Genomic DNA, 27,050 nt, shown 5'->3' on the forward strand with positions numbered 1-27,050 from the left:
GTCAGAGCACTACATTTGCCAGCTTGGTTTATAACTGTCAAGAGCTGAATGTTACTTGAATGCTGCAGTTTTGAATTCAAAGTAATTTTTTCAAACAATCTCATGGACAATCATTGTCAATCACATTGGGGAAAAAAACCACACCAAAACACCAAAAACCCCAGAGATGCCATTCCTTACATTTGCTTAAAAAAAAAAAAAAAAAAAAAAAAAAAAAGATGCACAAGCAACCTGAAAACAGAGCGCATCATGCCATATATGGAATAGCAGCTACTGCACAGGTATCATAAATGGTTAGTTTGCTTTGGCTCTCCACTCAGAGAAGAGCAAGGATGGTAGAGCTTTCAACTGTTCCCAAGCATGCAGTGGGCACGTGCACCTAGATACCAATGAACTCAACTCAGAGGCAACTCATTCTAACTCTAGGGTCTTTGCAGTGGATTGTGCTCCTAAGGTATTATGATGCTTCGATCCTCCAGTTTTCTTTTGAATCTTGGTTTAAACTACTGGCTACGGAACCTGCAAAGCTTGCTGAAGACTTACCTTTCCCAGTTTGTAAAAGGTTATGGATCCATAACTAAGACTCTAAAAACAAAGATAACCAACTGAATTCAAATTGCCTTCCGTAGATGCAACTATTTAAGCAGACACACATGCAAAAAATTCAGACAAGGAAAAAAAATAAACTGGATTTTGGATGTTGCTTCCTACATTAAGTGTGGCATGTATATTGGTGGATGGTATCCAACAATTTACTGGTTTGCTCTGTAACATTTGTTAATCAACCTCACTGCAAGGCTTTGGGCTGAGAAAGGACAAAGGTAATAGTAATAACAGCAATGTAATTACTTGGAATAGATGTATATTTTGAAGAGTCTATGTAATGTATATTTTCAAATACAAACATTCAACCTCAAACTGCGATGCAGTTTAGTTGTTTTTCATGTGAAGATACACCATGACAGCACAAGAATGTACAGTTCTTATTATTCGTCATTCTATGTTCTTGAAATATTCCCTTCATTCCTCTTCTTGCTCAAATAAAGTAGGTATTTACAGATGGTTTTTCAAGGAAGTCCACAGAATTGGGAGAAGAGCAATATCAAAGCAGACCAAAGCCAGAAAGTTCCTCATAAAAAACTGCTTTCTGCAAAAATGTACTTTGGTAAGAAGTGACCTGTCCTGTGAAAAACATGTTTTCTGTCTCCTGTGATGTCACCATTGAAAGACTGCTGAGATGAAGTTGTTTGGACATCGGTATTGAATACACTTATGACACACAAGGGCTCAGCTGGTTGTGGACACACTGCTCAAGCTTAGTCACACACGTTTGTTTCCCTTTCTGGGTTTACAGAATTAGAGAACAAGGACCGGATATGTGAAGTCACAGAAGGAGCAAGTACAAGGAGAGCCATCATAGCAAACACACACAAAAGGTGTAACAGCAGCAAAAGGTGGTAGGCAGTAGATGGGTACGTATGCCAAAAAAAAAAGTATTCTGGTTTTGTAGGAAAAAGGCTCTTATTACCTTGACTACATTTTAAGAAGCAGATTTCTATTATGAACTGCTCTTTGCTTGCAAAAAACACAGAGGTCCCCTTTAGTAAGCAATGGTAATGCATGAGAAGAAAGAATTTTATTTGGTAGCAACCCAAAACAAACACACAGAATGTGGGTTTCTGTTTGGGTTTTTTGGCTACACCACACACTGGACACAGGGAACTGGAGCTTTGTTTTTCCAAATAAAACAGATGCATACCATCATCACGGCCAGACTGAAAGCTGCTGCCCCTTTTCAATGAAGCAGTTTGACCAAGATGGCCAACTGGTGATGGACGCACATCACTGTCCAGGTCTAACATAGGACTGTGGAGCAATGAGCTGCCTAGGGAGAGGGGGGAAAAAAAAAGTTACAATGATTTTGCACATCATTTGACATGAAACTGCATGCTGCATGTGGAATTCTAATTTAATTCGGAAGTGATACAAGACAAAAGTTATCTAGCAAAAACATTCTTAATCTTGCTTATTTAGACCGTCTGTTTATCTACATCAAGGCTATTCAATAACACCAATATAGACTCCAATAGCAAAGCCAAAACCACAAGTACCACGTGAGAAATGTCATTCTTTGGTCTGTATGTTTCTCTGTTCCTACTTTAATTAATGCCCTACAATTAGTTCCTTGAAAGCCATGGATAAATATGCATTTATACCATTAGTGACATGGCACACCCTTTTTTTCTGGTGTATGTCTAAATACACTTTTCAACAACAATAGTTTCTTGTGCCTCCAGCTGTAGCAGTTAAGGGCAGAGTGTTCAACTGCTTCTTAGCTGTTAGACCTGTGCAGAGTTCAGGTAGAAAGAAGCCATCCATCATGAAGCAGATGAACTAACAGCATTGTATGCTTGTGCATGTCTGTAAAACACCCCACACTTGTACATATCCACAAACACACAAAATATTTCCCAGTGAACCAGCTACTGTTATCAATTATTTTTTTCTTTGGGTGCCTGTACATATGTAGGCCACTATTAGCAAGCAAGTCCTAAGCAACAATCTGATCTGATGGAGGTGGACACTTGGAGTCTAATGTATACTTTGGAAAACAACCATATCATAATGAGTAGACCGTGACGATTTTTTAATGTACTCTAACATTGCTAATGTTTCTCTGAAAGTCGAAATTGCTGCTTTATACATTTCACCATTGTATTGGGTTTGCGCGCCAAGGTTTTGGGAGCAGGGGGGCTACAGGGGTGGCTTCTGTGAGAAGCTGCCAGAAGCTTCCCCTATGTCCGATAGAGCCAATGCCAGCCAGCTCCAAGACAGACCCACCACTGGCCAAGGCCAGAACAATCAGCAACTGTGGCAGCACCTCTGGGATAACATATTTAAAGGGAAAAAAAACCCCACCCTACACAGCTGCAGCCAGAGACAGGAATGAGAATATGTGAGAGGAACGACTCTGCAGACACCAAGGCCAGTGCAGAAGGAGGGGGAGGAGGTGCTCCAGGTGCCAGGGCAGAGATTCCCCTGCAGCCCCTGGTGAAGACCATGGTGAGGCAGGCTGTGCCCCTGCAGCCATGGAGGTCCATGGTGGAGCAGATATCCACCTGCAGCCTGGGGAGGACACCACACCGGAGCAGGTGGATGTGCCCAAAGGAGGCTGTGACCCTGTGGGAAGCCCACGCTGGAGCAGGCTCCTGGCAGGACCTGTGGACCCATGGGGAGAGAGGAGCCCACGCTGGAGCAGGTTTACTGGCCAGGACTTGTGGACCTGTGGGGAACCGATGCTGGAGCATTCTGCTCCTGAAGGACTGCACCCCGTGGAAGGGACACATGCTGGAGCAGTTCATGAAGAACTGTAGCCCATGGGAAGGACTCACATTGGAGAAATTCATGGAGGACTGTCTCCTGTGGGAGGGACCCCACGCTGGAGCAGGGGAAGAGTGTGAGGAGTCCTCCCCTGAGGAGGAAGGAGCAGCAGAGACAACGTGTGATGAACTGACCGCAACCCCCATTCCCTGTCCCCCTGCGCTGCCTGCAGGGAGAAGGTAGAGAAAAATCAGGAGTGAAGTTGAGTCCGGGAAGAAGGGAGGGATGGGGGGAAGGTGTTTTAAGATTGAGTTTTTATTTCTCATTATTCTACTCTGATTTGACTAGTAATAAGTTAAACTGATTTCCCCAAGTCGAGTCTCTTTTTGCCTGTGACAGTAATTGCTCAGTGATCTCTCCCTGTCCGTATCTGGATCCACAAGCTTTTCGTTATATTTTTCTCTCCCCTGTCCAGTTGAGAAGGGGAGTAATAGAGTGGCTTTGGTGGGCACCTGGCACCCAGCCGGGTCAACCCACCACAACCATACAGATACATTTCTGAAAGTAACCATCAAAAATGGTTTTAGCATTCGCCAACTGAACTGTGACAGCTAAACTTAAGTTAATCACAATTCACAGAACTATAAAACAGCCCAGGTTGGAAGGGACCTCAAAAGATCATCTGGTCCAAGCTTTCATGGGAAAGGGAGCCTAGGTGAGATTATCTAGCACCCTGTCCAGTTGAGTCTTGAAAACCACCAGTGACAGGGACTCTACCATGACCCTAGGGAGGCTGCTCCAGTGATTGATTGTTCTCACAGTAAAAAAAAATTTCTTTCTTATATCGAGATGAAACCTCTCCTGATAATTCATGCTGAATTTTGTAGTGAGAATCTCAGTGTTTGAGTATATATTGCATGATTTTTCCATCAATACCTATGTTCACTTAAAATAACAGGAAGGCCACACAGTAAGAGCACCAGCTGCAACATTGTAATACTCAGGTTCAAGGGTAACACAAAGTAAATAGGATTTGAAGAATATTTATTCTGAATTTATGCTGCTGACCAGTATGGCAGTAAAGATATACCTAGTCACTTTACTTCAACAGCTGGGGCTTAAAGAGCAATATTAAGTATTGTGAAACTTATTGCAAACTTCCAATAGGTGCCAGTATTGGGTTTTGGTTCCCTTTGAAAGAAGCTGCTCCTCCCATAATTCCTTAATGGCTTTTAAAGAGATTTCCTGTGGCCTTTCACTGTGGCCTCACCAAGGCATTGCCATCATTGAGCTAACTGTTGGTTCCTCCATTCATCTTATTACTGTTCACATTATAAAACACCTAAGTAAATAGATCCATTTGCTATGTAGTTCACAATTGTGATAGACACACTGCATTAACTGTCTCGGTGAACCCACCTGTGCTATCTTTAGCTTGTACTATGATTCTGTTGACTATTTAAATCCTACACCACTTATTAAAAACAACTAATCTTTATTACAACTTTCTAATTGATGAGTTTTCAGCAATATGGACTCTGCTACAGTGATTTAAGTACATTAGCCACCGTCACCATGGAGAAGTTCTACAATGAGTGTGAACAGCAATTTGGGAAAAGACTTTTCCTTCTGAATGAACGAAAAATACAGAATAATAAGGAAAAAAACTAAAGCTATCAGCAGCTTTTTAAGTAGGTATGTATGTTGCTAGTGCAAATAGTTAATTATGGACACACACTGTGCAGCTGCCCATGTAACAGAGATCTCTGTAAGGTCACACATCTTCTGCATCTACAATTTAAACACCTAACTTCTATCAACATATCTTACTTATTACAAGTTTACAACATTAATTTCTATGAAAACATTCCAGCAAGCCTGCAGAATGAAGTAAAACCAAAAAAATTTCCTCCTCTCCAGATTAAAAAAAGCATGCATTCTATCTCTTACAGAGATTTTACCCAGAACAGAATAAAAAGAAAATCGTATAGAAGACCCTGAGAAATTTTAAGCGCTTCACATAGTTATTGGGCTTCCATTAGAACTTGACTCTGTGATTCTACATATCTGCATTTTATTTGGGTGGAAAAAAAAAAAATGTACACCAAAGACAAATCAGAATTGTCAGAGGCATTGCTAGCTAAAACATATACTAAAAAAAACCAAACCAGAAACAGAACAAAAAAACCCACTAACAAAAAACCAAAAGTGCGGAAATGCTATCTTCACAAAAACTACAATTAGAAAAAGCCACGATACACCAAACTTCCCTCTTTGATGTCTTTGCATAGAATTTAGGCTCTCACCCTTCAAACACCTCGTTAATATGAGGAATTACTTGTAAACAGATGGTTTCTAAAAATGACAGTGCCAATTAAACCTCGGAATTAAGAAAAACAGACACACTTACCAAAACATCTTAATGTGAATTAGTTCAATTAAAACCATTTGCCTGAGGTAGCTCAAAACCTGAAAATTCTGTATTGCTGCTGATGCACTAACCCCACACCACCCAAATGGTTTATATATTCACTAGTAACAGAAAACATGTAAAGAATACTCTCTTGTTCCACCAGAAAAACCACATCATCAGTTTGCAGCCGTACCAGGAAAAGAAAGTTTAACATGAACTAATTTCTTAATTGGTTGTCTAGCATTACAAGCAAGTATAACACAGCAGCAGGGAACTACAACAGCACATATACCCTCAGGACTAATAAACATCTGGACTACATTAGCAAAGCTGATTTTGCTTTCACCCGACCAGAAGATAGCGCTTGAAGACTGCACACTAATGCATAAATCTTGTAAAAAAAGTGAGAGTTAACTTACAAACAATTTTTCTCCCATCCCAACTTGTTCCCTCTCTGGAGCCAGCAGCTTAAATTTAGCAGCATAATGTAATACAATGAATTAATATTAGTGTGGACTGTAGACAATAATATTTATAAACCTAAATAAACTACCCAAATAATAATTTACTGCCTATTCATTTTTTGATTTGTGTACTATTTCTACATTCCTAGATCCCAAATATAGGACAGCAACAATCTAAAGTTTCAAGAAATTAACTTTTTACTGTGCTAACAGGTTTTAAGATGTTGTATAAACAGCATGAACAATGCATTCCTGGCAGATCTTCATTTTTTTTAAAAAAATATACTGCATCTTTGAAGTTACAGAAGTATTCTTTTCCAAAATACAGCATCTACATGAAGCGTATCTGTCAGTGACTCCAGTGCCAAGTGTATATTTAACCAAGGAAACACAGGAAAAATGTACTACATTCTCTTCTACCATACAGTAACGACAAACCAGAAGTATAATTAAAGCCTTATTACACTTACAACTGTAAAATCATGGGAAGATCAAATAAGAAGTTTTAAGGACCTTAACACTCCTTCAAATTTTTTTTTAAAAAAGGATTTTACTGGGTTTCAACTTTTTGTGCACAGGTATTTTAAAGGTATGTAAAATGAAGTAAAAACATTCAGATACTGTGTGAAATATAAATAGTTCAACAGTTTTGTTTAGACCTCTTCTGTTCTAGTCCAGTAAGATCTCACCAAAATAAGGCTCGGGGGGGGGGGAACACCAAAAAGCACAATGCTTTTTGAGGTCGTGTATTTAACTTGTGCTTTCAGTTTCCGTAAATTAAAAGTCACCTGTGCTGACCCCTAATTGCAGGTTTTCTCTGTGTTTATCAGTACTGGAGTTAGTACAGGTACGTCCCTGTGTACACCCCTTGGCCCCATTTTTTGAGATGTTACCTGCACGCAGCATGTTGCGGCCTCAGTGAAAAAGACGACTGACATGAAGTTTGCCTAAAACAGATTTTTCCATGATCTGCAAACCAATGTTTTAAATCTTTAAAAGCAGCTTTACTTTCTTATTTCAAAACTGTTACCAGACTGAATGTAAAAATTGTTCTGCAATATCCATCGCTCCGCAACCCTGCTTGCTTTTTTTCCCCCCCTTGCAGTCTGACAGGCAGAGGTTTCTCATGGGAGTCACACATCTCTCGTCTCCCTCTGTAACCCAGCCTCAGCCACTGCAATTCTGCCAGCCCCGTGCACCACTTATGTGACATTCAGCTAAAGCTTTTTACAGTAGCTACTGGTTAATCAGGGGATAATATAGTGCCAGTAATTTTTGCAGTCAGAAAGAAAATCGTTAACAAGTGAGCAACCTCAGGCTGAGTAGTTTTTCAGTGTGACTTTTCGCAGTAAGTCAAACACCAGTCATTACACAGACTACATGTATATATACAGCATGTATATGAGCAAGATTAAATTAAAAGAAAAAAAAAAGACGACCCCACAGATGTGCAACCAGGTGAATACAGTTACTGTATGCTTTCATCCATTATGTATCTTACAGTGAATTTTCTCACAGGCTACAATAGTGAGGGAAGGCTGATCTATAGCCTCCGGACTCTCTGAAGGGCGGCAGACTTCCTTACCACCCTTAAACACCTTTGAACATTTTTTCCTGTGCACAGCGGGCCCTTGTCCTGTGCTACAGCCTGACCACCCACTGTTGCTTGTTGACCAAACACACAGTGCCTGGAGCCCGCACCGACACAACCAGGACAAGATTCCTTTCAAGGACACCGCATTGAGAATTTCAATTTGTCTAGGCAAGAAATTAGGCGAGCAGGAGAAATTACTGAAAAATTGACCTGCTCAACAGATGAATGACTGCATTTTATTCTTTTTCTTGAGTACTTTTTCTTTCTAACCTCACATTTATTAGGAATCTGACATTTTTAAATGATCAAGAAGAAAATGGGTTGTAATTCTAGCAAAGAGATGAGTGTGGGACATTCAAATTGCTGCACTTAATCAAAAAAATGTTTTTCATTTAAAAATGAATGCTTTTTTAAAATCTTAAGGCTAGCCTTCATTACACTAAATATATTTATAATGAAACTATTTTTCAGTTTACCACAAAAAGGGTAATTGGGCCTATTATTTCTAGTGGTGTTCTAAGTATTTCACAGCCTAAGGGTAAGCCTCATTGTCAGTCCTGCAGGCCAAAAAATACTGAAGCAAGAGCCAAACACTTCAAGTTCAGCACATAAACAAAAATGATGTCATTTTACTAGCACTAGCTCCGGTGGATGCTAAGATCATCAGCAAATTTGAAAACAACCCGCTTTTACTTAATTGCCCAAATAAGGACTTAAAAGACTAGAGCAGACACCAAGGTAAAATTCTGGCCACAGGAGAGCTTCACTTTAACTTCAGTAGTACTATCTTTTCAATTTTGATTACAAACTACCTGTGCTGCTTTTTAATCACAGTATTTATTGTCTGCTTTTTAATCACAATATTTACTGCCATTATAATACTTTAAAGTACTATATAAAATAAGAATGCCCTCTGCACTTCTGAACATGTCATATTCTACAAAAAATTCCAAATAACAGCAAAGTTACAGATACAGGTGGTAAAAGAGGAAAACAAATCTAGTGTAAAATTCTGTATTGATTAATTTTTTTTTTTTTAATTAAGAACCCATTAAGGGTTTGCTTGACATCTGCTGTCAAAGGGGTATTTCTGCTATGGACAGGGGATGTGGTTTAGACATGAAATGGCTCCCAGCTGCAAGAAGTCTTCTTCCAGATGTACAGTAAGCAAAGGCAATGGAAGAGAACCAGCTGCTAGGATAACAAATTGAAAAGGCCCTTTTGACACAAGCCTTGCCGGCCTGTCTGATCTAACAAAGATGGATCATTCATTGCAAGGTGAATAGAATCTCAGTGTGGCACAGAAGAAAGAGCAACATGGTCTAAGCATCCATCTCTCTCCTTCACACTACGTACAGCTGCTGCTACTCTGGCACAGAAAAACCCTACGTAGTATATCTGGAGAGCTGTGCATCATACTCTGAATGGTGCAAAAATTGTATTTTTTTCCAAGCAACAAGAACTACAACAAAAATCACAACTGAACTTGTATATTCTGTTTTCCCAACTGTCTCCATATTGGGAATTTTAATAGGTTGTGTATTATATATTTTGCAACCCAAAGGGCAGCAGAAAGATCACACTACAACTGTGTTAGTGTTTCCATTTAGTTTTAGTTTCTAAAGGGTATCAACAGATAGGTTACTTGCAATAACGTTACATAGTATCTCAGAAAGACCTGTTAGAAATGAAGACTTTTTCAGTTTGACAGTAACTGGATTAGAATCCCCATCCATTTTAGCTCAAAGGATCATGAAACCTACTAAGCCACTATTAAAGTCTAAGCAAATAACCACTGGCCACACAGAACACAGTCTTAACCTTCATAGCTTCTTTTCCTGATACTCATGCTTAAGAATCCCATCGCTTAACTCATTTTGGCTATCTGCCCAGTGCCCCAGGCAAATTTTAAACTAAACCTCATTTATTTACATTTATTTTCATGTCATTTTACATCATTATATCCCCCATGTTTCCTGTACTCCAACAAGTCTGGGAAGCATAAACCCTAGTGAAAAACTACAATTATGCCCTAATAATAGGGGAATTGCGAAGTAAAGTTAAAAATTACAAATATGTAAAATCTTACTTGAAGGAAAGCATTTACTATCCAGGTACGCAGTTTGAAAGTCCCCAGACTTCTACAAATCCTAAGTTCAAAGTTCAGAAGAAGCAATTCAGACTTTAGTCAATACAAGGCACAAAATACCAGCACAATTCAGTTTATCAACTACCTCTTGCTAGAGATTTGAGAAATACTGTTTTGAGTGAGAATAGTGCTCTTCCATGCTAAGCTTTATATTCATAGCCTTCAAAAATGCTCTTTTTCCTGTCTATTCAGTCTCATGCATCTCCCTCTCTCTAACATATCTACATACTAAGTAACAGCAACGAACTAGCTTTACCTACTTCAGGTCCTTCCAGTGGGCAGCAATAGTGGGATGCCATCAGATTTATAAAAGGAATCCACCAGTGCTTCAGGAAATAGCTTCATAACCATTAAAAAAAAGGTTTCAAAAAACCAATAAAAGAGAACAACTGCCTATTCCATTAGTAAGGCAGATAAACATTACAAAGAAAACATTAAAAGTTAATAAATCCATATATTTACAAGCATTGATGATTGGACTGATCCTTTCTAACCTTAATGATTCCTAGTTTTTACTTTCATTATAAATAATCCAGCCACCAAGCCAGGAAACATGAAATTGCTACTCTACCCTTAATTGGTTTAGTGCTGGACTTGGTAATGTTAGGTTAATGGTTGGACTGGATGATCTTAAAGGTCTTTTCCAACCTAAACGATTCTATGATTCTATGATTACTACCTCAGCAGAGCTAGAGCTCCATGTGGGTCCTGTATCTACAGCTGCACCTTTAATGGAAGAATCTGACCATCAGAGAAGCAGGAGAACGGTTTAACGTACACGAGCCCAGGAACTTTATGATTTGGGCATCCCCTGTACTGCCTCATGCTTCCACTATGACTTTGGCTATGCTCTTTGGTCTCTTTGTCCTGGCTGCTCATGCTTCAGAGTACTTCAGAGCAGGAGAAGTTCTGATCTGCTGTCATATATGCATATTCACTCACTCGTTAAAAAATGTGGGCTTGGTTTCCAACATTTTCTTATAACATGAACATCATCTGTCTGCATTTTTTTTTTTTACCTCACAAATGAGGAAGGTCTGCTATGGCTATACAGAGCAAGAGATAGTAGGCTAAAGGAAATGATGGGTGAGTAAGAACAGCCATATCTGAGCATGTAATGAAACATTAATCTACCTAATTCAAGGCTAATCAGCAAACTAACAGGGTTATTTAAGACTGAGGGGAACCAGTACGTTAATACACATACAGAGATATTCCTCAAGGGAAATACATTCCAAAATGCTGCTGTAAAGTACTTCATACACAGGACCTGAGAAAATTCCCCATCCTACTTGTACCTGTTGAAATAAATGCAACCAATTAGCTAATGATCAGATTACTGCATCTTTTATGATTAATAATTGTCTATTAAAATCAAAGGAAACATCCAATTGAATAGTTGGTAGTTGTCAGGCCTTAAGCCACACTGCCAAGTTATCTGACCAAGCTTAGCACAGCTTGATATACCTTTCAGTTTTTGGAAATAATATTAACACCAGTTGGAATAACTGAAAACAAACATTATTTGAAATACATAGGACTTCTGCTAACCTCTGAAACAAATTCCAGGAGCGAACTCAAAGACCGTTATAGCCCTGTAAATTTGCCAGTTTCTTCTTGCAGGCTGCATCAGAGATCGTGCTATGCTATGATACTTTACAGTTCCAGGACTTGCTTACAACTGCAGAGTATTTCTACAAAATTGAGTTAATTTCTAGTAATATCCAAGCACAGAGGCTTTTTTTTAAAAAAAAAAAAAAAAACAACACACCCAAAACTTTTCATGTGATAGTACTACTGAGAATGAAGGATTCACATTTAGATCAAAAATACATACTTCGATATAAAACCAAAATAAACATTTATTTAAATACATCTCTATTATGCAATTTTCTGATAGCACTTTCAGCCACCTCAGCACGTACATTAGCTCACTCCACTCTTCAACTATGCTTAGGAGAGCCTTGAAAAATACAGTTATTAACGAGAGAACAATTATCAAAGATAAAGAAACCAGATAGAAGATAGAAAAGTAGATTTACTTCTTAATATTGGGGATTTGTCCTGACTGCCATTACTAGCGGCCTGGATGAGATGATATGTCACTAAATCTTTTAAAGAAGACAGGAGAAGATGCTATTTCTATATAAGAAAATGAAATTTTTTCAGTTGTAATGACTAAAAGAGTAAACCTCCTAGCAGTATGGAGACAACTAGAACAACTTTGTCCCACTGAGTACACTATTGGCTTGTCATATCAGTGACTGAATTTGGAGTCTGTTCTCCTTAGAATTCACTTAGGTTTGGGTTTTAGCTTGTTTAGCAAATAATTACAATGTTAATCCCTTCCTGAAAACATCATGTCCAGCAAATAAATTCTTTGATAACATTTACTGTTTGACAATCAGCTACAAAAATCCTGTCCAGAATGTCTAACAGAGTTTTCAACAAAGACTTTTCCAGGTAAGAAAAGCAAAGGCTTTTGTCTAATTCCAAATCTATTTTGGGTAGTAAAATTCATGTGTAACAACTCAGGGCACAGCTCTGCACTGAAAACTAATAAAACAGCAGCAAAATGCTTTGGCACAAACTCAGTTGAAACTTGAAAAGTTGTGCACAAATGCTAAAATAGATAATATCTGCTACTGAGGTTTAAGTTTACTATGCTGAAAAGTTTTGACTCAGTCAGTTTGAACCCACAGATTCACAGTCAGCAGAAGAACTAAGCTAAGAATAGCAAGAAATTGTTGGTATGTTCAAGGTGGAACTGTAATTGCTGTCTACTTATTCCAGCATCTGCAATATGAGGACTACCATCTGCTCAAAACAATGTCTATTACCCCTGTTGAAAAGTGAAACCTAGAAAAAGCTTTAATGCCATTTTCATTAGCATATCAACCTCTCTGCCTCCAAATGCTTGATATACAAAATAATCTTTTTTGGAAGCAAGTTTTACATGGACAACTTTAATGTTTGAAAATTTATTAATATTTTCTCCTAAAAATAGCCTGTGAATTTATGAACATATAAACCACATTTCTGACTACTTTAAGTTGATTAGATTCCTCAAGTCTTGCATAACCTAACCAATTTGATATCTATGAGTAAAAGCCCACACTTTTCCTGTGTGAAAAGCATACATCTATTAAAGTAGGTGAAAATACACTCCATGTCTCCGATCACAATCAGCATTGTTCTACTTGGCACTTAATACCAATTCTTCCAAGTTTTCTTTTTTCCTTCTCCTGTCTGGTGTATGCCAAAATTAAAGATCTATGGAAAGGAAAAACCATGTTTAGCAACCTTCCTTTGTCATACTAGATACTAAGTGAGAAATTCCATCAACGAGGATCAATTCTTGAGTATTTTACAATCTGTACAAAAGCTACATTAGTAAGGACCACATAAAAGGCTGGAAGAAAACTATTGAAATTTTATGAAATTTCTTTATTAAAAGTGGTAATATATTAGCATTTGTTTCATATATGCACTAAGTGTTAACCATCCATACATGCACTTACTGGGCATTCAAATTATTTAAATTGCCTCTTCTGTGAGCCAAAGCCGCTAACATAAAAGCTCCTTTGATACTAAGGCTGAGGTAAGCAGATTTGTTACAAGAAAAACACCAAACAGGTTGAGATTTTCAAGACAAGCCTAGGAATTTAGACACACATTCTATTCATTTACTGAAGCCTGCATAACAAAATTATATAGACTACTACAACAAAAAAAGTCTTGAGCACTTAGTATCTTCATGCCCCTATTTTTCTTGCTAAGACACAGAAAGATTGCTATATAACATTTTGCAAGTGAGCAGAGAAAAAGAAACCTTAGAATTGTTAACCGTGGCCGTTTTTACAAGTGAGTTTTGCTCCTGACAGCTGTATGGGCGGGGGTGGAGGGTGGTGTGTCAGGATTATGACGAGGAAGGAAGATGAGGAGGTTTTGGAAGTGTTCTGAATTTTGACCAAAAGGCTGAGAAATCAACCTGGTGTTCCAGCTGGTCCCACAGCACTCCACACCAAGTTGTGGAACAAAGATGGTCTGTGCATGCTTTAAGCTAAAACTTACTGACATCACTGTCATGGGCAGGCACTCTGTGAACTCTATACCTGATGTCATAACCTCTGCTAAAGAAAGTTTAAGCCTCCTGCAGCTATTTTAGAGCACACTTCTGCAGCAGTTCCAACTCAGTAAAATTTTTGTGGTTTCTCAGAAGAGAGCATGTTATTTGGTTTGGGATACACATGCACTAACACTAAACATAGGAGTCACCTATAAGCCAAGAGAGGCCAGATTCCAATATGCCTACTCATTTCAGAAATAGCAGCAAACTCGGTAAGACTTCTTGAGAAACAAGGTACTACTTGTAATTTTCTAATTTAAAAATCCAGTTTTCAGATTTTACTACTAGAAATGCCAGGCCAGTAGCCTCCCACCTATTCCCTTGTGAAAATATGCTAATGTGATAGATCATGTTAACTGGTAGCTAAGTTGCTGCCACACCTGAAAGCAATACCTATGAGAACACATTTCTTTGAGGAGCAACACTGGAAAAGACAAAGACAGAATACACTTAAGTATTCATATTGGTCTTAATATAATATTGTCTAAATATCTTATTTGTCCAACTCACAGGTCTGTGCCTGAACAGTGTAATCTGAATTTTGAAACTGCACATGAACAAGGAACAAGAGAACACCATATTATCATTCACCGAGTATCAAGAAATTACACATTATTCCACTATGCCCCAATGCCCTGCATATCCATATACTAACGGCATATCTCGTGACAAATTGGCAGATTCAGACAATCCAAACTTCATGTGACCGCAAAGCATTATTTCAAGAGGACAGTGAACTTCAGATAAATGATGAAAATTTAATGCTTTTCCCATGTAAAGAGCTTAAAAGTTGTAAGTTAAACAAAAAGAACACTCCAACTGCTGTTTTGTTGTTATAATAGAATAAAGAAAAAAAAAATACAAGTCAGCATTCAACTTTGTAAAAAGCTATCAAAATGATGAGGGGAAAAAACTCAAATATCATTTGTACACTGAAACTTGTCAAATAAAAGGCAATGCCAAATTCCTAAGTGTCAAATATATATATAAAACAAAAATATATCCTTGCCTTTTTGTTCTTTAACATAGCTCTCCTTACAGTTGTGCATGAGCTGCAGAATCCACTGATGTTGAGCACCAATGCACTGCCAAGCAGGGTCCCCAGGCGCATGAAGATCAGAAAGATATCTGTAAAACCCAGTCCAAAAATCACAGCTCTGACTTGACACACTGAAGGCCTCATTAAAACAGACCAAAAATGTACTAGTACTCTTTTTTTTTTTGACACAATTTTAAAAATTCAAGAACAGTTGTTAAGATACACTCATATCCATTGCAACCACAAACTTTGCATTCTCCCTTCCTCATTTAGTGAAGTAAAATTCCATTAAAAACTTGTAGAACAAACAAAAACATGTATTTAATATCACATTAATATGTATTTTCAGTTATGCCTCTAGTAAAGTACTTGGGAAACCAAGCTCTTTATCTGCCAAGGCTGTAGTTCAGCATTTCATGTTTCATTTGGAATCAGTGATGACAACTCAAGCACATAAAATATGGTATTTTTCTTCCCACTTTATATGTCCTGATTGTAACATCATGTAACCTTAACAAGTAAGTACAGAAGGAATTAATTTTTGGCGGCCCATTAATTTTAGCACACGCATGCACAAACAAATGTAAACCAAGCTCCTGGTTATTTTGTTTTTTTTTTTTTGAGGGGGGTCGGAGGAGGCGTGTGGGGGTTGATTAGAATGTGCACACACAGTCTGAAAAAAAAGTGTGGGGGAGAGATAATGAAAAGGATTGAGGCTTCTAATACGCAGAAGCAAAACACCCTCTGTTTCTGGGGAGAGAGGAGTATTAGAAGCCCACTGTTGTGACTTTAAAGACAACACAGAAGCAATATAGTCTAACACGTCGCATTCAAGACTGACAACAGTACTTTCAAAAGATTATTTTCAAAAAGCAGTAGCTGCTCTACTATTTAATGTGCTCCATTACATTCTGCATTAATGAGACTCAAGACAGATTCAAAAATTCAAGATGCTCAAGGTGAAGTACACCAATTTATTATCTTAAGCAGTGCAGGGAATGTTTAACTCCTTCACAAAAGCTGTTTTACTACAATAATACCTAACGTTAATTAGGACTGTGTTGCAAAATTCTGTCGTCCTTGAGAACTGTCTGCAGTACTTGAACAAAAAATAAACTGTCAAAGTAGGGCTGGCTGGATGGATGAGAACATTACGCAACCAACCATTCTGACAGGGTGACATTTATAAATTATGAGCTCAAGTCCTTCCTCAGTGTTAAGGGGGACTTTACTCTTTGCTTAGACACAAAATAAAAAAGTTACCACAGGTCTTAGAAAAAATACACCTACTTGGCTCTTAAGTGATATGGTAAACTGTTTCTGAACAGTGTAAAATAATTATCAGTGTAAATACCATAATAAAATGAAAGGAAAGTATGAATTGAAGCCTAATTATAAAGATAAACATTGAATATCTGAGGGGAAAACCACAGTATTTCAGGTCTTGCTCAGCCTTAGACATTGGAGACATACAAAACAAACTTATCAAGGAAGAAAAAAACCTCATAAAATAGCAGGTTCTATGCAAATAATTTTACAATTAGGATTTTGTTAATTTCCTCTTAGCTGAAGTGCTCTGAAGAAAGCTTTCTTCACACCTTGCCTCCAGAAAATTTACACTAGTATAACCACATTAGTGTATCTAGAGTAGTGAAACTAATTTAATTGCTTTGAATGCTGGGATTCTGTTAATTCATTAGAACTAAATTATTCCACATTTGTCTGCTCCCTGCTCTCCTTCATTATAATGTTCTACACGTGGAATACATTTGGTAGCTACATTAGCACGGTCTGCTTTAATGTAGGCTTGGATATTTTGAAAGAGTCAATACTTCAAGGTAAGGGGCTAGAGAAAAACTGAAAAAAAAAAAAAACCCCAAAAAACGCCCAAAAAAACAAAACCAGAAAAACAACCCAGAATCAAACACATATACAGCTCTGATTCTTCCAAAGAATCCCTAGAAGAGGTCTTGAGTCTTGGCTTAGATAAAGAAGCTACTCTTTTAAGGTTTTCAAGACTGACATAAAAAGGAAACAGTAGTACCTTTCTCAGAGACATAAAATGCTTAACTACTTGCCTTAAAAGGCAATTCCAATAAATAGGCAATATTTATATAGCACCCAGAAGAACGAGAAGCACTCTACATAGATATACACCGGTTGTTGTCCTCAAACTAACGTAATGTAAAGGGACCTAAGATACCAATACTGCACTTTGTCCCTGTGCAACTGGGCCTGGTGAGCACACACAAAACACTGAAGACCTCACGCAGGTGTCAGAATTTTAAGAATGCTTCTCACACAGCGCATTTGGTCTACATCTTAGAAGATAACTGAAAAAAGCACTGAGAATGTCAAGCCACACTAGGAGCCCTAGTTACATCCAAAACTCAAAAGCTTTCTAAGTAAAGCCATCACATGTTCCAGAGCACTCTCAAGTTTGGCTCCAAGGACTGTAAAGGAGGTTAAGGTCTACCAGCAGAAGGTCCAACCAACTCATGTCAGTATGCCTACAACAGCTTTGTGAATAAGAGAAAAATCTCAGAATTCCAATGAAAACTGGGGAAATGGTTCATGTTCATGAAATATAAAGGAACTACATTATTTAGACTGAGAAATAAAAGACCCAAACCCAAATTTAAATGACAGTCTGGATTAAAACCTCCCTATTATCTGACTCAGGATGATTCCATTTCAACACCAAGTCAAGCTGAAATGTAAGACAAGTTAATAAGGAATCTATTTTGAGATCTGCAACCTGTGAGTGATCATTTCAGACACAGCTTGCAATATGATGGTTTAGAGGAACCAACAAAATCTAAACATGCCTTAAAGACTAAAAATTAAATTCAATCTCAATTATCCTTCGTTAAATTGTTCTCATTCAAGAACTGTTTTTCAATCTTTCAATAAACAATCAAGAACCAATCCATTGCCTTTATTTATATAATCAGAAAATCTCAAAATACTCTACTTACAGCTTTAAAATTGGCATTTAAACCATAGTAAGAATAGTCACTACCCTCTTTAGGAAACAGATTTAAATACACATTTAACACTCTCTGTCTGATGAAGACACTAGTCAAACAATTACCTTATATAACGTTTCTGATCATGCAATGTTGACGGAGTTTCAAGCAGCTTATCCAACAGAAGTTTTCTTAAAGCTTCAATTCTGGTTTCAACTTCAGCATAATCTAAGAGTAGGGAGAGGAAATAAATCTAATGTGAGCCTTCAGCAGTGGAAGGAACTGAAAATTATGTTATTTTTCTAAGACATCAGACACTTCTGGAGTTAATGTGGAAATCAATATAACTCACTTTATAGCAAGCCACATCTGAAAATTTTGTATATGACAGTTCTACAAAAACAGAAAGCTGGACTTTTAAATCTTTCCAACAATATGCCAGTGAGAAATACCCGAAGTCACATTTTAATTACTGTAACTTTTTTTTTTAACGTCTGCTAATACCAAGCCTTAATAAATAAATAAAATTGGCTGTGATTTCATATTTTGTAGTATATACCTCCCTCAGAAAACTTGCCAGAAATATTGCTTAGAGTAATTGGTTCCTACAATCCATAATTTTTATGGATTAAAATCCATGTAAAACCCACATAAAGCTCTTTAGACTACTATGTGCTTTTTAGCCTTTAAGTTTAAAAAAAAAAAAAAAAAAAACCAACACAGCAAAAACCAGAACCCGTATCTTACATTTTTTGAACACTTGAACCTCTGTCTTTCCAAAGAGTGACTTGGCTTTTTCGTAGTCATTAATAACCACATCATAATCGCCCTTTAAAAAAAGAAAAACACATACAAACAAACAACATTTATATTTGTCAAGAAAAAGGTAACAGACTATTTTCAGCAAATAGAAAAGTATTTTTAAAGGATTATACCTTCTGGATATTTCTTTCAATATTCAGGGGAAGGTTGAAAAGAAATTTAAAACGCTGAAGAACATTAAGTGCATTTCTCGTTGAATCAGCTTTGTCCTTGCGACCCAGCACTTCTTGGAATAAGGTATCTGCTGTGTTACTGGCTCCTATTTTAAAAAGGAGTAATCAGTTCAAATGACATACAGATTTTCCTCATTTTAATGAGTCATTCAAGTTTTTTTTAGAGCCAATGAGTAATTATTGCTCAATTTTTATACTTTTTTTCAACTGTGTTAACATTTTACAACTGGTGAAATACTATTTCAAAGCGAACCACTTAGCATTTTAATGTGGTAAGACCCCTGTGCAATTAAAAACAATCACTCTTTCCTATTTCAAATGCTTAACTTTGCTGCAGATATTTTATAGTTTGCTTTGGCTCCAGATCTACATTTTACAACTAAATTATGCATCTCAGGATATGGAAAAAGTCATAGAAAGTTTTCTGTTTAGAAAAGTATAATTTCATTATGTTAATTAACATCATAGCTTTAAGAGTTATCACTGGGTTTTGCACACAATTTTTTTGTTTTTTCAAATTAAGTCTTAAAAATTATTAACAATATATGATATTTAAGTGAGTCAGTTAGAAGTACCAATGATTAAGTCAAAGACAATGGCATGACTGGAAAAAGTCTAACTAGCTGGTCACTGTAAGAGAATGAATACAAATTGTCTTCACATTGCATTAGAAGTCTTACCTGCTTCATCACATGCAGGAACAACCCTGGTCAACAATTTCATGCAATTAAGTTTCTATACTATCTCTGAATATCCTTCAATCAATACATCAAATTCAGCCTTAAAACCTTTTCTATCCAGACTAAAAAGCATTCTGTTTTGTAATAAGGATAATTTCCTAACACAGAATAACAGAATTTCCTTTATAGTAAGGAAGATTTACATTGCATGTGAGTATTTGCATTTTTCAGCTTGTGACTTATTTTTAATTAACCAAAAAAAAAAAGTGGAACTGTTTTAGCCTTTTTGATCATTGTGTGTAGAAGTTTCTACATTATCTGGTCTAGTGACTATACTTTAAGCAAAGATGAAAAAAATTACATCAGTCTCGCTGGGTGGCTTGCATGCCATTTTCCGTAGTCAACACTGTGGGTGGCCTGCTCATGTTAAAAGTAGTCTTTGTAAAATAATTGTTATATCTAAATAATGTTTAAACTTTGTTGAAATTTTGAAGCCTTGATGTAAAAAAAGTTTTGTCAGGATAGCTATTTCTACTGCATACTATTTAGCACAGAATCCTTGAAACCATTAAGGAGAAATACACAACGAAAACAGCTAGCTGGACATTTAAATACAGACCACTGATAAAGTATGATTTTTCTCTTGAGGTTATAATAAATGCTTGCTTTGTAAATCCTTCTAGTAAGTAACATTTGTTTTGTCTGAGTTCGTATGTTTCTTGTCCATTCTTTTAACAGCCAAGAAGCAGTGTACTATATCTGAGAATTACAGTTATATTCACAAAGCTTTTTTTTTTAATTCAATACAAATGTTTTTTAAAAGGTAATTGACAACTGCAGGAATAGCACAGTGATTTCCATCTTTAGTTTAAAACTACATGCCGCCATCTCTTTATAAATTAATTTGCTGCAGAAATCCTCAATTCAAGTAAATGATTTTACTTTTTTCTGTGGGCATTTTTTCTGGTTTACACAGAAATTTAAATATATCAAATTACTTATTAGTGTCTTAATGAAATTCAATACTTCATGCAAAAGAGGTCTGGCTTTTTAGACAAAAAATACTGTAAAATTTCTTCCCTTCTCACCCCTCCAAATCCTTTCTACATTAACAATCTTTATCTCTTGATTACTGATGAATAATCTAAACCTAACTAATAAAGTTAATGAATAAAGATTCAGGTCCTAACTGTTTTCAAAATAGATGATTCACTTACTGTGTGCAAATTTATTTACTTCAAAATAAAGCTCTAGTTATCCAACAGTTGTCTTTCACAGAGCCTGACAAAACCACCACATAATGGAATTTGATCGACCTCCTTTAAGATACAATTCTTTGTGAAATTCATTATAGCACACCATATGTTTTTATAAATAAATATTTAATAGCTTGTTTAGCAATTAAATTTAGCTATTTAGCAAAGACTACAAACATTTATAATTCCACCTATAACACCAGACTGTGCTTCTACTATCCCATGCCATTTCAATCCAATAATTTGGTACATTCTTAACATACATTCAGCTGCTTTGGAAAACATCCTTATTCTTAGGAGTTTGTAATCAAGCTGACAATACCAACTGTCTCTCAAAATATGCACCTACAGTCCATGAAATGTAAAATTCGACTAAAGACTTGCAGTAATTTTTGAAAGCAGGCCCTGTGACTCATGGATTATGGAAGCTTTTCAATGGTCAGACAAGAAACAAAGCTTTGATCCTAAACTACTTTGCATAATATTATTTACTCTTTTTGAGTCCTTGTACTCCTACTTCCCTGCCTCCCACCCTATCATGACTTGCAAAGCATTGGGAGGACGAGCAGCCAATTCTTTTCACAGCAAAGCCAAATAATACTGCTCTGAAGTGCCTGGCACAAGCTCCTCTACAGATCCAGCTTGAAAAAGACAGTCTGCATTATCTGCATACAGATTTCAGCAACCATTTATCAAATGAAACAGCAATTATATATTATACGTAGATTTGTCCCATATTAGCGTGTGTAGGAAAATGTCACAGACCTACATTTTATTTAAAATCTGTCACACGATTTTGTCAAAGGGAAAGTGCTCTCCAAGGAATCTGTGCTTGGTGCATGACATGGAATAAATACAGAGCATTGAGGATTGCACTGGCAAATTTCAGCAAATGCTTTTTTTCTCCTACCCTATATGTATCAAATATTCTGCACACATAGACACACACTATAGTCTTTATATAGTGTGTGTGAGGGGTTTTTGCGAGGTTTTTTTTTGTGGGGTTTTTTGGTGATTTTTGGTTTTGGGGTTTTTTTTTGCATTCCAGGCAACAAGATGGGAGAATAACAATGTTCAAACTACACCTTTATTGTGAGCATTAATGAATCTCTACTGAAAGGAGCTAGAGCTGTTCACAAAACCCCATGCTTTCTTTGTGCTCCCCAGACAAACACACATACAGTCACTGCTTTCTTCATGCAAGAGAAGAAAAACAGTGAACTTCCATGTCACTTTCTTGATTTCATAAAACACACTCAGACTTTCCAGCACTGAGTCAGCTATCTGCATGTCATTCCTGCTTATTGATACAGTACTAAGGGAAACATCCCTTCCTCTGTGAAAAAAATCACAATGAAACAAAGTAAAATTATCTTGGCAGAAGTCCCAGAATTAAAAAAGTAACTTTTTTGATCTGATGAAACACATACCGAACTGCAGTAAATTCAAGCCATCTCTCAATGCAATCCTACAGCTAATACAGAAAAACAGAAAAGAAAGTACTGACAGCTTTTCAAAGTTTCTAAAAAGAATGTTAATTTCAAGTAGTCTCAATGACAGCATATTAAGTGAAAAAGATTTTGTTAATACACCTTGTAGTTACAAACAGTTTGTATTTGTGTTTTTCCTCTTTTGCTCAAAATTCTGACAATCCTGGTATTAGCTTTGCTCATCCTTCTATAGTTCTGTCTATCCATATAGCTCCTGTTTTCTTTGTACACTTAAAATTCAGATGCCACCAGAATTCATTTAAAGTGCTTTAGAACTCCTTTATTTTCACATTTATTCTCTTTGTTATCATGAACACCACTGAAAGTCATGGCAAAAGCTGCCACTTATTTCAAAAGGTGTACTATCACACTGTAAAATCACTACCAAACAGGAAAAGGCGAGAGAGACTGTACTGTTTTCTCCTTTCTACCATATTCGTAGGAATATATTAAAGCTTGCTAGAAAGTCCAAAGTCCATAAATAGTTGCTGCTGGAAGGACAAAACTTACTGTTCAGTACATTCTCCAGTTTTTGCGTCATGGATCCTTCTACTTTTTCCGTTCCATCCGCTTCCAGTTTTTGATGGATTGCTGGAATAAAGTGTCAAGTTAAAATGCAGAACATTTTAATAGGTGGGCATACATTACATCAGTGACACTTTTAAACATTTTAAAAATTAAAAATAAAGTGTTATTTTTCTTGTTAGACATAAAAAAATACAAACATGCTTCATGGCAGCAGAGCCTAGTGGAGGACAGGGCTTAGAGCCAGACATTGCAGAATTTTAACCATTACCTTGACACAGACTTCCTGTATCTTCTCGAACAAGACATTAATGCCCAAAGAAAAAAAAATGTGGAGAGAATAATCCCAACAGGCTGTCTTGTAGTACAAGTGTTAATTCAGTTTACTATTTTGAAAACTAACTATCATTTAAGCACAAAATACTTTTGCTTTGTAAGGCAAAGATTTTACGCTGCTCTCACCAAAAAGGAATTACCAATAATTAAAGGATAGAGAGTCAGTCATGGGGAATTTGGATGACCCCAAAATCAAGTACTAGAACACTCCCCCACCAGTTGTTTTCATCCATAAAAATGCACTCTCAAAACACACAATTTACGAGTTATCTTGTAACGTCACACTGCATTAACCATTACACAGAAGCATTGCGATGCTTTTGCTCAAAACAACATGAAAACGGAGGGGAGTTTGCTCAACACAACATGAAAACAGAGGGAAGATGCTATTTTTTTCCTGTTCTAAAATACCAAAAGCCCCAATTCTTGTTTCCACGTGGTATTACTAATGGATGTGGAAATATCTAGTATGAGCGTTAATTTGTTGTTTTATTATAATTTCTTTTTCACAAAGAGAGAGATTTACCAGCGTAGTCTGACTATACTATACCACTCTGGAAATATGAACAGTGAACGGAGTGTAGGTCCTCCTTTCCTATACTTCCCCTCTCTTACATAGCCTTCCCTCCCTCTTGTTCTCTGTTCAGTACAACTGGCACAGATCAGTGTTTCTTTTTCCTTTTCTTTTTTTTTAAGGTAGTATTCCTGTGTATATGCATACAGCACATGTAAAACAATTATTTAAAAATATGATTTTCCTTTCAAATTTTTAAACTGTTAATATATGTAAAATCCACTTTATCAAATAACCATCAGTTCCTGTCGCTTTAGATAAAATTAAGGCTTCTAAAAAACTTCCTACTGCTTCCTGCTGGTTCTCAGTAGAATAAAGTGAAGCTAAGCTACCCTTGAAAACAGCGATGCTTAGTGCTTTGAAGAAAGCAAGTAACGATATATTTTAGTCCAAAACACAAATACAGTCTCTCAATTGTCCCAGCTTATCTTGCTTTGGTTTGCATGGCAGAGCAACCCGAGTCCCTCAGCTGGATTCTTTTAAGATGAAACAAAACTAAAAGATGCACTCCATGAGTATACCTCATGTGCACCAGGAGATACCTGGAACTCAATCCACTGGGCGATACTCGGGCTAGTCTAAAATACCACCCTAGATTGTGTATCATGTGCACATAGAGATGTCATCACCAACCAGTTTCCTCTACAATACCATCCCTACTTGCCCATGCTACAGAGATGCAAATTAAGAACAAGCAAACGCCTCGGTCCTACTGTAAGCAGTGACAGAGGGTGGCTATTCTGAAACAGGATGGCCCTTGATAGTCTCCTTCGAAGGAGGAATTTTCAAGGGGGAGGGGGGAGAGAGAGACTGACTGTTCCATTATTCTCAAAGATCTAAATCTGACTCTTCAGTCCCTTGATCCACAAAGAATTTCAGGAAGCTTTACTTTCTTAAAAATGCCAAAGCACCTCTTTATTTTTGTTATTAAAGTCATTAGAGGCAAAAAAATAAAAATCTAATTTAGGACACCATATTTCTTAAGACAACCAACACAAATGAACTGAACTAAAACTAACAGATTCTTGCATATTTTAAAGAACAGAGGTCTATCTTAAATGATTCTGTATTGTTAACTGTAGCACATATTTTATATACAATGTGGACACCACTTAACTACAAGAATACCTCTACAATTCTGTAACAAAACCATAAAAGGTTCTAATGATATTATTCCATTTTTATACATCAGTTCCAGTCATGGGCAGCCAATTACTGTACTGCAATTAATGTTACATACTGAAAGGCAAGTTCATCAGAAGAGCAAGCACAACATAAGCAGACATTTTAGAAACCAATGTTGCGAGTACGATTGAAACTGCAAAGTGTAATGATTTGAATTTAAATATTTTGAAATCATTCTATGAAGCATATTTTTGAAAGATACTTTCTAAATTCATGTGGATAAAAAACCCCTTGTTACGTATCGCCTCAAAAAGTTTTAAAATTTAGTGTTTTGTAATCATTAATTATATAGCATTAATTGCTGACCAATTAACTATAATGCTAGTCCTGAAGGGGACACACTTAAGAATTTCCAAAACTGAAATGTAACATCTAAACCTCTATCAAAGCACCTTTTGTTGCCAATATATGTAAAACACGATGAAGACTTCCTTTAATGTACAGAACAAGAGGTTTTGAAAGAGCATGATTCTCCATGTTAGCACTTTCAAAAATGTCAAGTCATGAACTGTAGTTTTTTATTCTGAAGGCAGCTTATTTAGCAATTGTATCATGATCATTAACCAGTTCCTGAAAGTTAATTTTAAAATGCATCTTCTCCAAAGCAGTTCTCTTTCTCATCTCCTTTAGATAAGAATATACAATAGCAATACCATTCCCTCCTCTTCCTTTTAGAAGATACACTTTTCACACTGGTAGCATTTAAAGTTAGCATCTTAGCATGAAGTATTTGAGATTCTTAGTTTGACAATACTAGTGTTGTAAAGCCAGGAAGAATGATACCATTAAGCCAATTCATAGGCATGTTCAGACAGAGAAGAAGATGCCAATGGGGAAAAAATAAAAATAAAACTAAGTATTAAGTTCCAGAAAGGTGGAAAGCTCTGTGGAATACAGATAAAGGCATATTAAACATATGTAACAGGTAACGTAAAACAGGAGGGCTTTTTGGACCACTGTCTGAAATAAGGTATTTTAGGACATACTAAAAAAAGTATGGACCTACCTAAATTACTGTGTATACACATAAGAGGGTTTGCTGTATTTCCTTCTACATGTTTAATACGCTACTTTGTTTGTGTATTGAGGCTATTTTTATACATTATATTCAGATTTACCAATAAGTGCATTCATATGTATACCAAAGTTGGGTTACCAAAAAAAAAAAAAGGTTTTAAGTTTTCATAGTGAAAAATGTTATGAAAAATGATTTATCAGAAGGTCTAAGCTTACTTTGCTTGCATCAACTGATTTTTAAAAAGCTAAGTACATGTTCCTTCCATGGGAACCAGACAAAAAGTCTCAAAGTTAGACGTTCAGACAAGCAAAACTATATGCAGGCAAGAAAAGTATCTGTAGACCTAATCTGATTGGAAGGAATCTAGAGATACTCAAGTTATTCTTTTATCTGAGAGTACTAAACCCATGTAATGGTACGATGGTGCTGTTTGGGACAATCCCCGTTCTCTTACACCCACATGCTTCCTTTTGCTGGATCTAGCAATCACACAGCTGCAAGGCAGCCATAATGAGATGATTTGGTGGAAAACTAACTCAGTAACCAACAGACTTTTCTTTATTGATCAGCGAGCTTGTCTAGACCTCGTCTCAGCTGCACCACTGCAATACAAGGGAAGAGGAAGGAGCACATGGCCAAGGGCAGGTGGAAAGCCAGCCTCCACCTCTCACAGTAGCCAGCAGTTGACATTAACTTCAAATGCAACTTCATACCCTCAACTCATCACTGGCTGCAGTAAGAGCAAGGAGAAAATTTTAGGTCTTTGAAGGCCTGAAGTAAAGGATGGACATGATTTTTTTCTTGAATTGCCAGTCACCCTAGACTTTACCCGATACAAACTATACAAGTTGCAACAGCAGCTGGAAACCTAGGAGAGCCTGTTTATTTGAGCAGCTTTACTGTAAGCAGCATA

At 36.8% G+C, this 27,050-nt stretch overlaps 1 protein-coding gene across 1 annotated transcript in view; it reads right to left on the reverse strand.

Moving 5' to 3' along the window:
* The window catches only part of EXOC2 (exocyst complex component 2), a 122,497-nt gene that overhangs the window by 63,527 nt on the left and 31,920 nt on the right, over nucleotides 1–27,050 (reverse strand). Inside the window, exons 6-11 of the mRNA XM_075705158.1 lie at nucleotides 23,010–23,090; nucleotides 19,014–19,159; nucleotides 18,826–18,907; nucleotides 18,204–18,306; nucleotides 15,080–15,198; nucleotides 1,760–1,885 (exon numbers count right to left, since the gene is read on the reverse strand). Of these exons, the coding sequence (XP_075561273.1) occupies nucleotides 1,760–1,885; nucleotides 15,080–15,198; nucleotides 18,204–18,306; nucleotides 18,826–18,907; nucleotides 19,014–19,159; nucleotides 23,010–23,090 (657 nt within the window). The remainder of the gene's footprint in view (nucleotides 1–1,759; nucleotides 1,886–15,079; nucleotides 15,199–18,203; nucleotides 18,307–18,825; nucleotides 18,908–19,013; nucleotides 19,160–23,009; nucleotides 23,091–27,050) is intronic.

The sequence above is a fragment of the Pelecanus crispus genome, chromosome 2, assembly GCF_030463565.1.
Source record: "Pelecanus crispus isolate bPelCri1 chromosome 2, bPelCri1.pri, whole genome shotgun sequence".
NCBI classification, from domain to species: Eukaryota; Metazoa; Chordata; class Aves; order Pelecaniformes; family Pelecanidae; genus Pelecanus; species Pelecanus crispus.